This window comes from Oryx dammah, unplaced genomic scaffold (assembly GCF_014754425.2).
Source record: "Oryx dammah isolate SB20612 unplaced genomic scaffold, SCBI_Odam_1.1 HiC_scaffold_12, whole genome shotgun sequence".
NCBI classification, from domain to species: domain Eukaryota; kingdom Metazoa; phylum Chordata; class Mammalia; order Artiodactyla; family Bovidae; genus Oryx; species Oryx dammah.
Genome location: NW_024070196.1, coordinates 51,585,813 through 51,600,493, shown reverse-complemented (window position 1 = coordinate 51,600,493; position 14,681 = coordinate 51,585,813). Strand labels below are relative to the sequence as shown.

The following is a 14,681-nucleotide window of genomic DNA, read 5'->3' as shown; positions in this document are numbered from 1 at the left end:
CCCCCTCTCCAGGCAGGAAGATGTCCAAGCCCCGCGCGGTGGAGGTGGCGGCGGCGGCGGCGGCGGTGGCAGCGACGGCCCCGGGCCCGGAGATGGTGGAGCGGAGGGGCCCGGGGAGGCCCCGCACCAACGGGGTAAGCAGGCACCCTTCCCGCACTCGCTCGGCGCGCCCCCAGGGGCCGTGCGGCCGGGCGCCCCCGCGGGCCCAGTTCCGAGAGCACGTGGGCGCGCCCGCGGCCCTGGGGCGGGGGTGCGGGCGGGGCGCCCGGCCGGGCAGCTTCCTTTTCTGCTGCCTGCCTGGGAGTGGCGTCCCCACTCGCTCCGCCATGACCCTGGCAAGCTCTGACCTCGGAAAAGTTTGTGTCTTTATGGCATTTCCACACCCCGAGACCCGGCCATCCCGGTGGCGGCTGCGCCTTCCCAGAGTGTGCGGGGCCTGCCCGGGGCCCACGGGGAGGTCACAGGTCTTCGCTGACTTGGTGAATGGCTCACCAGGCAGAAAGGCCTCCAGCAGTGTTTCTGGGAAAGCCCTCCTCCCGTCTGTGCTTACTCGGAGGAGAGGCCCCACACCCAGAGACACCAGCGGTGACCCGTACCGCCCCACCGGCCTGCCCACCGCAGTAGAGTAACCGCCCTAAATGCCTTGGTCTGCTGTGCTCCGCACCCGCCTAGTTAGCCTGAGAGAATTTCCCCAGCCGCAGCCCGGTCCCGCAGTCCGGGGACTGCACAGTTTGAGAGGGGCCGGGCTTGGGCTCGTAGAAGGCTCAGACAGTCTTGGCAGTTTCTACCAGCTGACCTCAGGTCCAAGAACTGGTTATTCAGGTTCCCTGAGGCCTGTCTGTGCTGGAGTTCCTGCAGCTCTTGCCAGGGCAGTCAGCTGCTGCGCAGAGGCCAGCTCTTCCAATTCTGGCCTCGTATGCCCTGGTCACTCTAACCTTCTTGTTACTGGTAGGTTGCCTCCTTCTATGGGTCTTTGTGGACAGCTGGTTCTCTTTGCTGGCCAGATGTTCCCCCTGCCCTCTTTAACAGACTAGAATTAGAGACCAGCTTGGACCTGGGGGATTCTAAGCCTTCCACTACTAGGCTTCCCCTAGTAACCCAGTTTTTGAACCATGTTTTTTTCCTTTTTTTTTTTTTGTCTTTTGGATTCCAGTTGCCCCTTCTCCGTCTAAATGTTGTAAGATCTTCTTCTTCAAGCCTCTTTCAGAATATGCATTTGTCGTTTTAGGAGAATGTATTTACCGGGCAATCAAAGATCTATACCTACATGAGCCCGAACAAATGCTCTGGAATGCGTTCCCCCCTTCAGGAAGAGAACTCAGTTGCACAATACGAAGTCAAATGCCAGGGGAAGCCATTAGCCGGAATCTACAGGAAACGCGACGGTAAGCCTCTGAAATGGCCCTCCTCTATCCACCGCTGACGGGGTTGCATCCTCAGTAATAATGTGTATATGCTAGGTTTCCTTATCCAATCTTTTCAAGCCAAAGTTTGCAGAGTTTGAATCATGTCCTGTCTTGCTGAGAAGAAACATAGATATGGGGGAATAGAGCCGCCTGTTCCAGGGCGTGTGCCCTGTTGGTCTGACAGGTTCTCCCTGTTTTTACAAGAGTTAGCATGTCCTTCAAGCTTGGTTTTCTTGCCAAGTTGCCAAAATAAGGCGGCTGGCATGTCGTTAGAGAGGTTCACAGGCACTAAAAGTACAGAAATGATGAGTCTGGGTTGGCCAGACCAGGCACTTGTACTGCAGCTGAGCCGTGTGAACCTAAGGAACTGACTTCCTTCTCTTTTATGAGCTGGTCTTGACCTCAGTTCTAAAGGTTCTTTCCACTCAAGTATTCAGTGCTACTCTCTGAAGCAGCGTACTCCAGAATGAGATTTAGAGTTAAATGCTGAGCAAGAAAACAGTTAAAAAAGTTCTGTCTGGCCCTGCAAAACATGCTGAAACCTGTTGGAAACTTTGCTGTAACCCAAATATCCCCTTTTAAAGTTGCGGGGGTGGGGATGGGGGCTAGTGGTGAACTTTCCCCAGTTACTCTGCTCTAAAACTTGCCTTAAAGAAACAGCAGCTACCAGCTACTCCCGCAGCGCTGTACAAGGAAGCTTTGTATTTGTTAACAGAAAGTGCCATAAGGGGATGGGGTAGCCCAACCTCTGGTCCAGATCTGAGAACCAGGGGCAGGAGCCAACCCTTGGCCTGATTCCCCCTGGTGATGTTATTTCAAATGGACTTAGATTCTAATCCTAGCTCTACCATTTATGAAAGGAAGGGTCACAGGCAGGTTGCTATGGTTTTTTGAGCCTCAGTTTTTCATCTGTACAGTGGGAGAGAGGAGTCCTGCCTGAAAACCAGTTAAAGCATGAGTGCAAAAGGCCTTTGTGAGCGAGTTCCCTGGTGGTCCAGTCGTTAGGATTCTGTGCTTTTACTCAGGAAGAAAGTTCAATCCCTGGTCGGGGAACTAAGATTCTACAAGCCTCATGGCACAGCCAAAAGAAAAGGGAGGGGGACTTTGTGAGCGCACCATACTGTCAGCCCATTTTCCACTGGACGGGAAGCATCACATCATCACATCATAGCCTGCCCCTCCCTGCATCCCTGCTTCCACAGCACTTAGGCCAGCACTAACCACACTGAGACTTGGGAAGGGCCTCTCTCTAGATGCCGTAAGCCAGCCTCACATCCCTTCTGGGATGGGGCGGGATATAGATTGTCCTGAATGGTGACATGAGGCACAAGTTAGCTTATTTGACTCAAAGTGTTGCTACATGGTGACAGTTGAAATGGGGGGCTAGATGAACACTGGAGGAGACCCCCATAGACCGGGCGTCTATCCATGATTCTCGTCCTTTTTCCTGCCTTGACGCAGACTTACATGACAGCTAATGTTCATGAACACCACCCACTCCCAAGGTTATGCCCGACGTCTTGGCCTTAACTCCCTCTTATTCCACTCAAGACAGTGTGTCAGGGAGCACTGTCTGTCTGGACCATCTGGAGAATGGTCCGGATGGCTGCTGATGTATTTATTTTTTTCTTTTGTTTGTTGAACTATTATTCAGATATCCTGACGTTCACCATTTTAAAGGGTACCGTTCACTGGTTTTAGGTATACTCACAGATTTGTGCAGCCATCACCTCTGTCAAACTCCAGTACATTTCTATCACCCCAAAAAGAAACCCTGTACCTATTCACAGTCATTCCCCATTCCTACCTTCTCCCAGCCCTGGGCAACCACTGATCTGTTTTCCATCTCTGGATTTGCCTGTCCTGGGCATTTCATATAAATGGAGTTGTAAAATATGTGACCTTTTGGGTCTGGTCTCTTATACATTATAATGTTCTCAAGGTTCATACATGTTGTAGGCTGTCAGTACTTCATTCCTTTCTGTGGCTGAATAATATTCCATCGTGTGGATAGACCACATTTTACTTACCCGTTCATCAGTTGATGGACATTAGAGTTGTTTTCACTTTTTAGCTCTTAAGAATAAGCTTCTGCGGGCATTCATGTATAGGTTTTTATGTAGACATATGTTTTTAATTTTCTTGATAGATGCCCAGAACTAGAACTGCTGAGTCAGATAATTCTCTAACATTTTGAAGGCTGCCAAACTCTTTTGCAAAGTGACTGCACCATTTTGCATTCCCACCAGCAATGTAGTATTTATTTTTAAAAAGTAAAAAAATTTTATGGAGGAAAAAAAAAAACAGTTCAATACTGATGTTCCATGAGTATTTTTAGTAACAAGTCATTGGCGACGTCCCACACAACACACTGAATGAACTGCTGTTGGGGCACCATGCAGAGAACCGCTGTGAATGCCATGCTTCGACCCTCTTAGAAGAGGGAATTAAAAAAAAGAATCGGAAATGAATCATGCCAGGGAGCTAGCCCTTGGGGAAGAGGTCTTTGTTGGGGAGAGGTTCTACTTTATCACCTTACTTCCGTCCACCAGTGCTGCCCCACTCTGTAGGAATTGAGCTTTTCCCCCCTGGAGCCCATTTCCTCAAAAGCCGTCGATGGAGCCCTCATGCCAGTGTTGCTGGCTGTGACAGTTCTGCGTCAAAGGCTCTTCCTTCAAGATGCAGACAACCTGATGGGTTGATTAATCACAAGAGCAGAATCCAATCACAATATATATATATATCACTTACCGTAGTCTAATACTTCAAATATGTTATATTGGTCAGTCATACCTCAACAAAGCTGGAAAGACCGGGGGGGCGGAGATGCAGAGACCAAAAGCTCTACCTAGTGTCTGGGTCAAAAAGTAAAGCCAGATCTTTTCCCCAAGATACTGGTTAGTGGACACCAGGCTTAACAGCCCAAGGGCTCTACTGCCCAACACGCCCCCACCCCCATCCCCCCAGTCTCCTCCCGGAGCCTGTCTTAGCAAGCAGCTGAGGGCTGGAAAGTGGGAGGTGTCAGGTCCAGAGTCAGCCTGTCTCTCCCCACCCTCTGCCCACAGAGAAAAGAAACTCTGGGAATGCAATACGAAGCTCCATGAAGGCCGAGGAACAGAAGATCAAAGACGCCAGGAGAGGTCCCCTGGCACCTTTTCCAAACCAAAAATCTGAAGCTGCAGAACCTCCCAAAACCCCGACCTCGTCTTGTGATACTCCCAATGCAGCTGCTGCCAAGCAGGCCCTGAAAAAGTCCGTCAGGGGCAAACAGGCCCCCAGGAAAAAGTAAGTGCTCCCTGGAGCCACTTCTCACGCAGGGCGACCTGCTGGGTACCAGCTGGGGGGAGGCCGCCCACCCTCTCAGGCCTTTGAGCTGTTAAGGCTCAGATTCCCGAGACAGCACCAGGGATACTGTTACTTGTCCACGTCCTGGTCTGCCTCAGGTCCAGAGCCCCGACCCTGCTGAGAGTAGGCAGCCTGCCTTTGGCACTCTTTCTGAGGCTGCCGTGGGCAGGTGAGCTGAAGTGACCCCGGGCCACAGTGGACAAAGGTGTTTTAAGTGACCCGATTTCCAAGGAGCCTGCTCCTGAAGGGTTGCATGCCTCCTGGCTGTGAACATGGTCTCGGCGCTAACACTTGGTTCCTCCTCTTCCTTTCCCACCCCAGAGCTCAAGGAAAAACACAGCAGAATCGCAAGCTCACAGATTTCTACCCTGTGCGAAGGAGCTCCAGGAAGAGCAAGGCTGAGCTGCAGGTAGGGTCACGTGTTTCAATTCGGCTCTCAAAGGGGCGGGATTGCCCAGTGGGCAGTGCTCACTGCGCACCACCTGAGCTCTCTTTGCATCGTCACAGGAAAAGTCTCTTGGCCTCCATGGCCCTGATGTCCTCCTGGGTCTAGTGGGGGTTGTCATAACTCCCTTGGGTCACTGTAGTGCTTAGTTAAGATGCTTCTGTGAAGGAGCCCTGTCGCCTGTAGTGGAGGGCATGGGAAGTCAAGACCTCCAAGGAGAGTGGCTTTGGCAGGGCCATTGGAGCCTGAGACTGTGGGGTGGGCTGCGTGCTCTCTTAAAGGCGTGTTTATCTGCTGTCCCGAGGTTTCCTGTCTCGAGATGATGAAGAGCACTGGCTTGGGAACTACTTCCTGGTTGTGTGACCTCAGGGCTTAACTGCTCTCTGCCTCTCTGCCTGTCCTGTGAAATGAGATTATGTAGTCGAGCCCTGTGCAGTGGTTGGGAGGGTCACGCATGTTAGTGAACGCGCATGGAACACTTAGGACCGTGCCTGGGACGCAGTGAGGACCTATTACCCCTTGTCACCATTGCTCCCCCCGCGTTGTCCTTTCCCGGGGCTCCTCTCTGGTCTTCCCCACGCAGCCACAGAACCTGCGAAAACCAGGCAGGAAGGCCAACTGGGCTGTAAGGTCCCCACCCGCCGTGTTTGCAGAATGCTGAGCTGTGCACAGTTGATCAATATTTGATGCAATGAGGTGTGGTTATTGCCTTTCTGTTAGGGAAACCCAGGGTGTGGCCTGGCCCTGCAGCCCCCAGCTGCTTCCATTCCCCCTCCCACCCAGGGGCAGCAGAGCAACCTCTAGGCTTGGGAGGAACGTTCAGGACTGCCACCCTCACCAGGGAGGTGGGAGACCCTGGCCTCTCAACCCTCAGACTCTTCCGCATTTGGACGTTGAATCTGTAGCTGTACAGACGGTGAGGCAGCATCTCTGTGTCTCCGTCTTTGAATTGACAAGACTTCATTTTTTAAAAAGGGGGGAGGGTGTCATTTTTCTCCCCCCAGAGAGAAGCTCTGGCTGTATTTCCTTAGAAAGGCAGTGTCTTTCAGCCAAGAACAAGCTGTTACAAGCTGTTTGCCTGCAGTGGGAGGCTGTGCGAGGTCAGCCTAGAGACAGCACTGCAGAGGGCGAGGCGGTGCCAGCCCCCAGCACCCAGGACACCTCCCAGCTGCGGTCAGGAGCCGCAGAGCCCACACAGGGAACCTGGGGGTCCACCCAGCGCCGCTGTGGGCTGCAGGGTGGGGGAAGCCTGAGTTGGCCTTTTTTAATTAAAAAAAGAAAACAAAAACCAGGGACTTTGCTTTCTGGAGGAGTGGAAGCTGCAGTGGGTGTGTTGCCAGAGTGCTGAATTCTACCGCAGGCGAGCGGAAAGCAGCTGGCAGTGCTCCCCAAAGCTTGGTCTGCAGGCAGTCAGGCCCACTCTGTGGCTGGATGGAGAGCCAGGGGCCAGGGAGAGCCGTGCTCTGCCCACCACCGTTTGTGTTGGCTCGGTCGAGTGGGCATCCTGGCCAGGTGATGGCTGGCCAGGCTGGTGGGGCTGCGGCTGGCAGAGGTGAGGCCCGAAGGCAGGGCAGCCGGGTCTTCTCTTGGATGAGGCTGGTCCTGACCTGACTGCCCTTCTGGGCCAGCCAAAGCCGAGGTGGACAGGGCATTAGGGGAGGGTGTGGGTAGCTGGGGCAAAACAAAGAGCCCCGAAGACACCTGGTTGTGGCTGAAGACAAAGCAGGCGGGGCTCAGTCCAAGGTCCAAGTCCAGGGCAAAAGAGTGGAAACAGGGCCCTGGAGAGATGCCCTGAACCCCTCATTGCTTCGCTGTGAGAGCCCCTTCTCTGGTTGGCCCGGCCGTGGGTGGGTGACAGCCCGCACTGGGCAGGGACTGCAGTGTTGGCAATGCCCTGGCCGCGTCATCACCAGCCCAGCCCAGCCCTGGGCCTGGCATGCAGAGTAGCCTGCTGACTCCAGCTGGGCACGTCTCGAGTCCTTCTGCCTCACCCTGGTTCACACCTTGCTCCCTTTCCAGGCCCTCGGTCCCCCAAGGACCGACTACTGCTGCAGTCCTCTTTAGGACGCTTGGAGCTAGTTGTTCGCATGTCCCCAAACCCCCGCAGAGTAAAATGGACTTCTTGGCTGCACATTCAGAGTGTCTCACCTGGCCCCAGCGCGTCTCCTCTGTCTCATTCCGTCCCAGCAGGAAAGTCCCTGTCCCCACTGCCCACCACCTATCCCAGTTTTCCCATGATTACTCCCATCTACTTCTGCACGCTTGTAACTAATTAGTTAACAAGGTGGTTGTGCCTGTGCATGTGGGGGCGGGGCATTGTTGCCTTGAGGGCTCACTACGTCCAGGTACTGATCTCGGCCAGGAGATGCCACGGCAAACAGAAGGTGGACGTGGTCGATGGTGGGTACACACCTCCTGTCCAAGCGGCGCAGCCTCTGGTCAATTTAGCCCTGGCTAATATTATACACAGTCGGAGTCCTGATTTTTACATGTCCACAATTTAGATATTTTGTAAAAGTCTGTGTGGGCCAAACGGAGCATAGCCCCAAGCCACATTCTGCCACAAGCCCTATTCTGCCCTCAAGGCGCCCCGTCCCCCTCCTGGCCCACCTGAACGCCAGGTGGTGAACGGCCCACCTTAGACAGGCAATGAGGAAAGGATGGGGCTTGGTGGCCTGGACATCCCTGGGGACTGATGCCATGGAGGCTGACTATGAGTGGACCCTGTGGCGGCCGGGACTCCCGGAGCGGCCTTGGTGAGAATGCTGATGCACTTCTTTTTTCTTTTTTTTCTTTCCCTTTTCAGTCTGAAGAAAGGAAAAGAATAGATGAGTTGATTGAAAGTGGGAAGGAAGAAGGAATGAAGGTAAGGGGCCACAGGGCCCACCGTGTGGAGGCTGAGGCTGTGAGATCACGCCCTCCCTGGTCCAGAGGCCCGTGCAGGAGTCAGGCTGCCTAGATCTTCTGATGTCGCTGTGACCAGGCAGACTGTTGCAAGTTGTCAAGGGACTGAACCCTAAAAGTATCCTTAAGGGAATGCCTCCTGAGGGAAATGAGATACTGTCCTGTGGAAACTTTTCATTTATTTATGGCTGTGCTGGGTCTTCGTTGCTGCAGGGACTTTTCTCTAGCTGTGGTGTGCGGGGGCTACCCTCTAGGTGATGTGCTCAGGCTTCTTGTTGCAGTGGCTTCCCTGTGGAGCACAGGCTCTGGGGTGTCGAGGCTTTGGTAGCTGAGGCTTCTGGGCCCTAGGGCACAGGCTCAGGAGTTGCGGCGCATGGACTTAATTTGCTGCTCCGCCTTTGTGAGATCTTCCTAGACCAGGGATCGAACCTGTGTCTCCTGCACTGGCAGGCAGATGCCTACCCATTGTGCCACCAGGGATGCCCCTGAGCAAACTTTTCATGACGAAAGACTTCCCTCACAGTCCAGGTTAAGAATCTGTCTGCCAGTGCAGGGGACTCGGATTCAGCTCTTGGTCAGGGAACTAAGATCCCACATTGCCACAGGGCTGCTAAGTCCAAGTGCCACAACTTCTGAGCCCATGCGCTGCAACTAAGATTTGACACAGCCAGTAAATATTTCTTTTTAATCACGATGAAATTTATACATATGTATGTAATTTACCATCGTAACCGTTCTCTAAGTGTAAAATTCAGTGGCATTAAGTACATTCTTCATTCACAGTTGTGCAACTATCCCTTCCATCTAGTTCCGGAACCCTTTTGTCCTCCCAAGTGGAAACCCTGGACCCACCAGTAGCCACTCCCGTTCCCTGCCCTCAGCCCCTGACAACCAGTCTGCTTTCTGTCTCTGTGGATTTGCCTCTTCTGGACATTTCATACAAATGGAGTCATAGAATGTGTAGCCTGTTGTATCTGGCTTCTTTCATTTAGCATGACACTTGGGGAAACTTTTAAAAGGACAGGCTCGTTTTTTCTATACTGTTTTCCTGGGAAATGGCAATGCCCAGGAAGATTTGCTTTTCTCTCGTGTGCTCAGTTGCTTCAGCTGTGTCCCACTCTTCGCGGCCCTATGGACTGTGGCCTGCCATGCTCCTCTGTCTGTGGCATTCTCCAGGCAAAAATGCTGAGTGGGTTGCCATTTCCTCCTCTATGGGATCTTCCTGAGCCAGAGATCAAACCCAGGTGTCATGTCTTCTGCATTGGCAGATGGGTTCCTTACCACTAGCGCCGCCCCCTATTTTAGTATATTTCAGACACAGTGGGACCATGAGAGGGGAGGAGGTCTCAGTGGTAGTGGCCAGATGGGTCTGGGCTAGGACCCAGGGGCTGGGAAGCTTCAGGTTCCACCTGCCATTGAGGGGAATCTGAATTTAGTTCTGGGCCTCTCAGCCAGTCACCCTCCATGTCCATTTAAAATGGAGTGCAGGAGGAGGTCAAAATAAATAAAAAACGGAGTGAGGAGAAACCCAGGCGTGTACATTATGGACTAACGGAGAGACTCAGAATGTTAGGTCCTACTCTTCCCCTAAAGAGTAGGCCAGAATGTGGCTCTGAGTCTGTGCTACATCACTTCCTAGCTTGGTGGCCAGGGACACATGACTCTGCCTGTCTAATCCCTAATTTTGCAGGTTTTCTCACCTGCAAAATGGGGCAGCAGCCACCTAGCAGATCTCTCAGGATCCCACATAACAGTGCTTTGCAAACGAACACAAGGGAGCTCTTTGGGGTGATGGATTCTGGCGATGGTTGCACAACTGTGTATGCTGAATGGGCTTCCCTAGTGGCCCAGTAGCAAAGAATCCGTCTGCCAATGCAGGAAACACAGGTTCAATCCCTGGGTCGGGAAGATCCCAGGGATCTGGAGAAGGAAATGGCTACCCACTCCAGTATTCTTGCCTGGGAAATCCCATGGACAGAAGAGCCTGGCGGGCTACAGTCCATGGGGTTGCAAAAGAGTTGGACACGACTTAGTGACTAAACCACAATAATATGCTGAATGATACCCTTCAAGCCATGTGTGTGAAATGAGTGGATTTTATGACCTACTGCAGTAAGGCTGTTCAAAGAATGCATTGCAAGCTGCTGGCCACTCATGGTGGCATTTGTTGCTGTTTATGAACCAATCCTCCCTCTCGGCACCTCCCACCAGATTGACCTCATTGACGGCAAAGGCAGGGGGGTCATCGCCACCAAGCAGTTCTCCCGGGGTGAGTTTGTGGTGGAATACCACGGGGACCTCATCGAGATCACCGACGCCAAGAAGCGGGAGGCTCTGTATGCCCAAGACCCCTCCACGGGCTGCTACATGTACTATTTTCAGTATCTGAGCAAAACCTACTGGTAAGTCCCCTGGGGCTTCAAGTGGCTCTTCCCCACCCTGGCAGAGGTGCAACCAGAGGGCCACCAAGGGCATCCTGACTCTTCTTTTGGCTCCAGCTTCTTGCTTGGTGCTTGCTGCCATTTTTCAAAGCTGCAGTGCAACTCTTCCTACCGTTAATTCCCCCGCTCCACACACACAACACTTCCATTTTTAATTCTGGTGATTGAAGCAGTTCTGGAGGCAATCTCGGCCACCAAGCAGTGGACCCGTCATGTGAAAGCCCACAGAGGGGCTCACCTGGCCTTCCGCCTGGGGCATGTGACCAGAGCAGCTCTGGGAATCGCTGATTTCTCTGTCCCCTATGCGACGATATCAGTGACTGTTTTATTTTATTTTTTAATAGATTGTACTTGTAACGTTCCCAGCAAAACTGAGTGGAAAGTAGAGAGAGTTTCCATATATCCCGCCTGCCCCCACCATCCTGCACAGCCTCTCCCCTACCCTCACCAACAGAGTTGATTTTTATTCATTTATTTATTATGCTGAACTCCACAGTCATCTCTGGTGCTTCCACAGAGTCTTTTGCATTCCCGTCTACACTCCCCCACCTCCCACCCAAATACGCCATACCCAGCGCCCCTCTGGTTTCTTAAAGTTACATATATATATTTTTTGAGTTGAATTGCTTTCCCAAAAACATGGCTATAAATCACCATCACCCCACCAGAGCTGAGAGCAAGCCCTGACTCAGACTGGGTTCAAAAGCCTCTTTATCAATTTAATCCTCTGTCGCCCTCCCTCCCGGCCAGCGTGGATGCAACCCGAGAGACGAATCGCCTGGGAAGACTGATCAATCACAGTAAATGTGGGAACTGCCAAACCAAACTGCACGACATCGACGGCGTGCCTCACCTCATCCTCATCGCCTCCCGTGACATTGAGGCCGGGGAGGAGCTTCTGTATGACTATGGGGACCGCAGCCGGGCTTCCATTGAAGCCTACCCCTGGCTGAAGCATTAACCCAACGGTCCCGCCCCCTCCCCCCTTCTAAGGACAAAGTGCCCTCAAAGGGAATTGATTTTTTTTTTTTTTACATACTTAATCTTAGCAGATTACTTCAGATGTTTTTAAGAAAAAAGTATATTAAGATGCCTTTTCACTGTAGTATTTAAATATCTGTTACAGGTTTCCAAGGTGGACTTGAACAGATGGCCTTATATTACCAAAACTTTTATATTCTAGTTGTTTTTGTACCTTTTTTGCATACAAGTCGAACGTTTGTGCTTCCCGTGCATGCAGTCCAAGACTCAGCACAGGTTTTAGAGGAAAGAGTCGAACATGAACTAGGAAGCCGGGTGACGCACCTGCCTCCAAACGAAGAGCCAGGACTCTCTCCCCCGCTCCCCACATACCTGCCCCCGCCCCCAACATCCCAGTGCCAGGTGGGCGCGAGGAAGACACTGCCTCCCCCACAGCCTGGATGGGATGTTCCCAAGCTCTTGTTTTTCCTGACATCTCGACAGGCGCACATTGAAGTGTATGAATATTTTTTAAAAAAAGGTTTCACAGTAAGATAGTCTTCCCCTCTGCTTTCTCGAAAGCTTACTGACCCGGTGGCTCACGGGCCAGGCCTCGATTTACTCTTCCACGGGCTGCCGCTTTTCCGGGCACCTTAAAGCATCAGGGCGGGGAATCAAAGGAGACGTGGGCAGGGGCAAGCATTGCTTACCTAGCCCTTGCAGGGGCAGGGTTTCCCGAAACTGGGTTAGTTTCTTTATAGAAATGTGAACACTGAATTTATTTTAAAAAATAATAATAAAAATCAAAAAAAAAAAAGACAAAAAAAAAACCACAGAAGACAACTTACATGTATATAGGTCTTGAAGTGAGTGAAGTGGCTGCGTTTTTGTTTTGGGTTGTTTTTAGTTCGGCTTTTTCTTTTTCCACCCTTGGTTTTGCTTCTGTAGAAGAGATATGAGATGGTACACTATTCTAATCAAAAATCTAAAGTTTTGTAGTGGGACCAGAAATTACTTACCCAATTCCCCACCCCCTCAACCCCAACCTGATTCTGCTTGGGTTGAAAGTCCAGACCTGCTGTCAAGGCTTCCATGTGCCAGACCACCTGGTGTCCTTCCTGTAAAGCTGCAGCCATGAACCAAAGAGCGAGCCTACAAGCCCCGAGAGGCAGGGCCCCTACACTAGCTGCCAGGGGGCAGGGGAGCTGGCAGGCCCAGGGGTCATGGCTGAGGGCCAAGTGTTCACCTCGACTGTGACAGCAGGAGTAGCGGGTAGCTTCTTCCTGAAGGGGGGACCGACTCCCACTTTCTGTCAACTTGTAGTTCAGGGGCCTGGGGCTCCAGAGCTGCGATCTGGGGTCTCTGGCGCAACCCCACCCCACCCCCGACTCCCAGGTAAATGTGAATGGAGACAGGTATGAGAACCTGTCCTCAACTTCAATGCCCCCCAGCCCCGGCCTCATGACGGTGCTACCTAAGGAAGTCTTCCCCTTCCCATGCCTACCCCCACCCAGCAATCCCACACTTGCCTGGTCAGTGGTCAGCAAATTGGAGGAGGATCCGATGGGAGTGTGTAAATGTGAGATAAAATGTCTTGGTTGTACCTGTTTGTGGTTTAGCTTTGTATTTAAGAAAAGGAAATAAACTTGAAAATTATTTGTCGTCATAAAAATGAAACAAAAATTAAAATATTTATTGCCAGGCGAGGCTACCTGTGTCATTCTGTTGTTTTTCGCAAAGCAGTGGTAGAAAAAGGTAATGCACTTTGTTTCTTTTTTGGGCCGTACCATGTGGCTTATGGGGTCTTAGTCTGCAACCAGGGATTGAACCTGAGCCCTCAGCTGTCAAAGCATGGAGTCCTAGCCACTGGACCACCAGGGAATTCCTGTTGTTTTTTTTTGTTGTTGTTTGTTCCATTGGGTCTTTGTTGCTGTACTCAGGCTTTCTCTAGTTGTGATGAGGCAGGGCTACTCTGATTGCGCGGGCTTCTCATTGGAGTGACTTCTCTTGTGGAGAACAGGCTCTAGGGCATTTTGGGCTCAGTAGTTGTGGCGCATGTGTTTAATTGCTCCTCAGTATGTGGAATCTTCCCAGACTGGGGATTGAACCTGTGTCTCCTGAATTGACTGGTAGATAACTATTGGACCATGAAGGAAGTCTCCCCTGTTTATTTTACAAAAGGGCCACTTAACCAGTTTGAGTTAGTTTTGGTGACTGTCCTTGGGGACAGTCTCTTCATTTTTATCATGAGGGGTCAGAGGTTGCTTGTGGAGGTTAAAAGTGAAGCACATGGCCCCTTAGAAGAGTGCCCAGCATGTAGCATATATTTTAGCTGTTGTAATTGTCATTGTTTCTAACGTGCTAGACTTGATTTTCAGGTAGGCGTCTCTCAAGAGTCATCAACCTTGCCTGTCTGGTGCTGGAAGTATCCCAGATCCTGATCCCTAACCCCCACACCACAATCCACCCCCGAGAGGCTGCATTCCTTCAGCCCCAAGGCACTGGAGGCAGATTGGAACTGAGGGCAGAGTCCTTGGTTTACAGGTGAAAGATCCATTTCCGGCATAGGCTTTCAGCATCTGTCAGCCGTTGCCCTGAACAAATCACTCACCCTCTGAAATCTGTCCATCAAGTTGGGAATGGCCTCTACCCACCTTCCTTGCAGGGGTTTCCTGAGGATTCAGTCATCATATACTTTACCATGGAGGATTCAGTCATTATATACCTTACCATGGAGGGGACAGTGTGGCCTGGTAGCCAAGTGCTCAGCCCTGGAACCGAACCTCAGGTTTCACCCCCTTCACCGCTGTGTAACCTTGGGCAGGTTACGTAACCTCTCTGGGCACCACTTTCCTCCCCTGTGACATAGAGACAATACTGGTGCTTGCATCGGGACAATCGTGAGGATTGACTGAGTTTAAGACATAAAAGTACTTGCACAAAGATAATCTTCAGGAATCAGCTATTACTAAGATGAAAATTTGGGGTGTTTTAAAAAAATATTTATTTGGCTGCACCGAGTCTTAGTTGTGGCATGCAGGATCTAGTTCCCTGACCAGGGCTCAAACCTGGGACCCCTGCACAGGGAACGTGGAGTCCCAGTCTCTGGGCCACCAGAGAAGTCCCTTGGGTGGTTTCTATCATTCAGGGTTTACAAGTGCCCTGGACTGACAGATAACT

At 51.7% G+C, this 14,681-nt stretch overlaps 1 protein-coding gene and 1 long non-coding RNA gene across 3 annotated transcripts in view; one reads left to right on the top strand and one right to left on the bottom strand.

The window, feature by feature from the left end:
- The window catches only part of LOC120871100, a 7,541-nt gene extending 6,617 nt beyond the window's left edge, over nt 1–924 (bottom strand). The window contains exon 1 of the long non-coding RNA XR_005722947.1: nt 797–924. This is a non-coding gene — a long non-coding RNA (uncharacterized LOC120871100). The remainder of the gene's footprint in view (nt 1–796) is intronic.
- KMT5A (lysine methyltransferase 5A) overlaps nt 1–13,173 on the top strand; it is an 18,564-nt gene extending 5,391 nt beyond the window's left edge. Inside the window, exons 2-8 of one of the 2 annotated variants that reach the window (XM_040250708.1) lie at nt 13–134; nt 1,229–1,385; nt 4,472–4,691; nt 5,073–5,160; nt 8,003–8,062; nt 10,312–10,502; nt 11,292–13,173. In XM_040250708.1, coding sequence (XP_040106642.1) covers nt 13–134; nt 1,229–1,385; nt 4,472–4,691; nt 5,073–5,160; nt 8,003–8,062; nt 10,312–10,502; nt 11,292–11,502 — 1,049 coding nt within the window. In that variant the 3' untranslated portion in view covers nt 11,503–13,173. Of the gene's footprint in view, nt 1–12; nt 135–928; nt 949–1,228; nt 1,386–4,471; nt 4,692–5,072; nt 5,161–8,002; nt 8,063–10,311; nt 10,503–11,291 lie in introns of those variants that run through there. The other variant, XM_040250710.1, reaches the window with a different exon arrangement.
- The last annotated feature ends 1,508 nt before the right edge of the window (nt 13,174–14,681 follow it).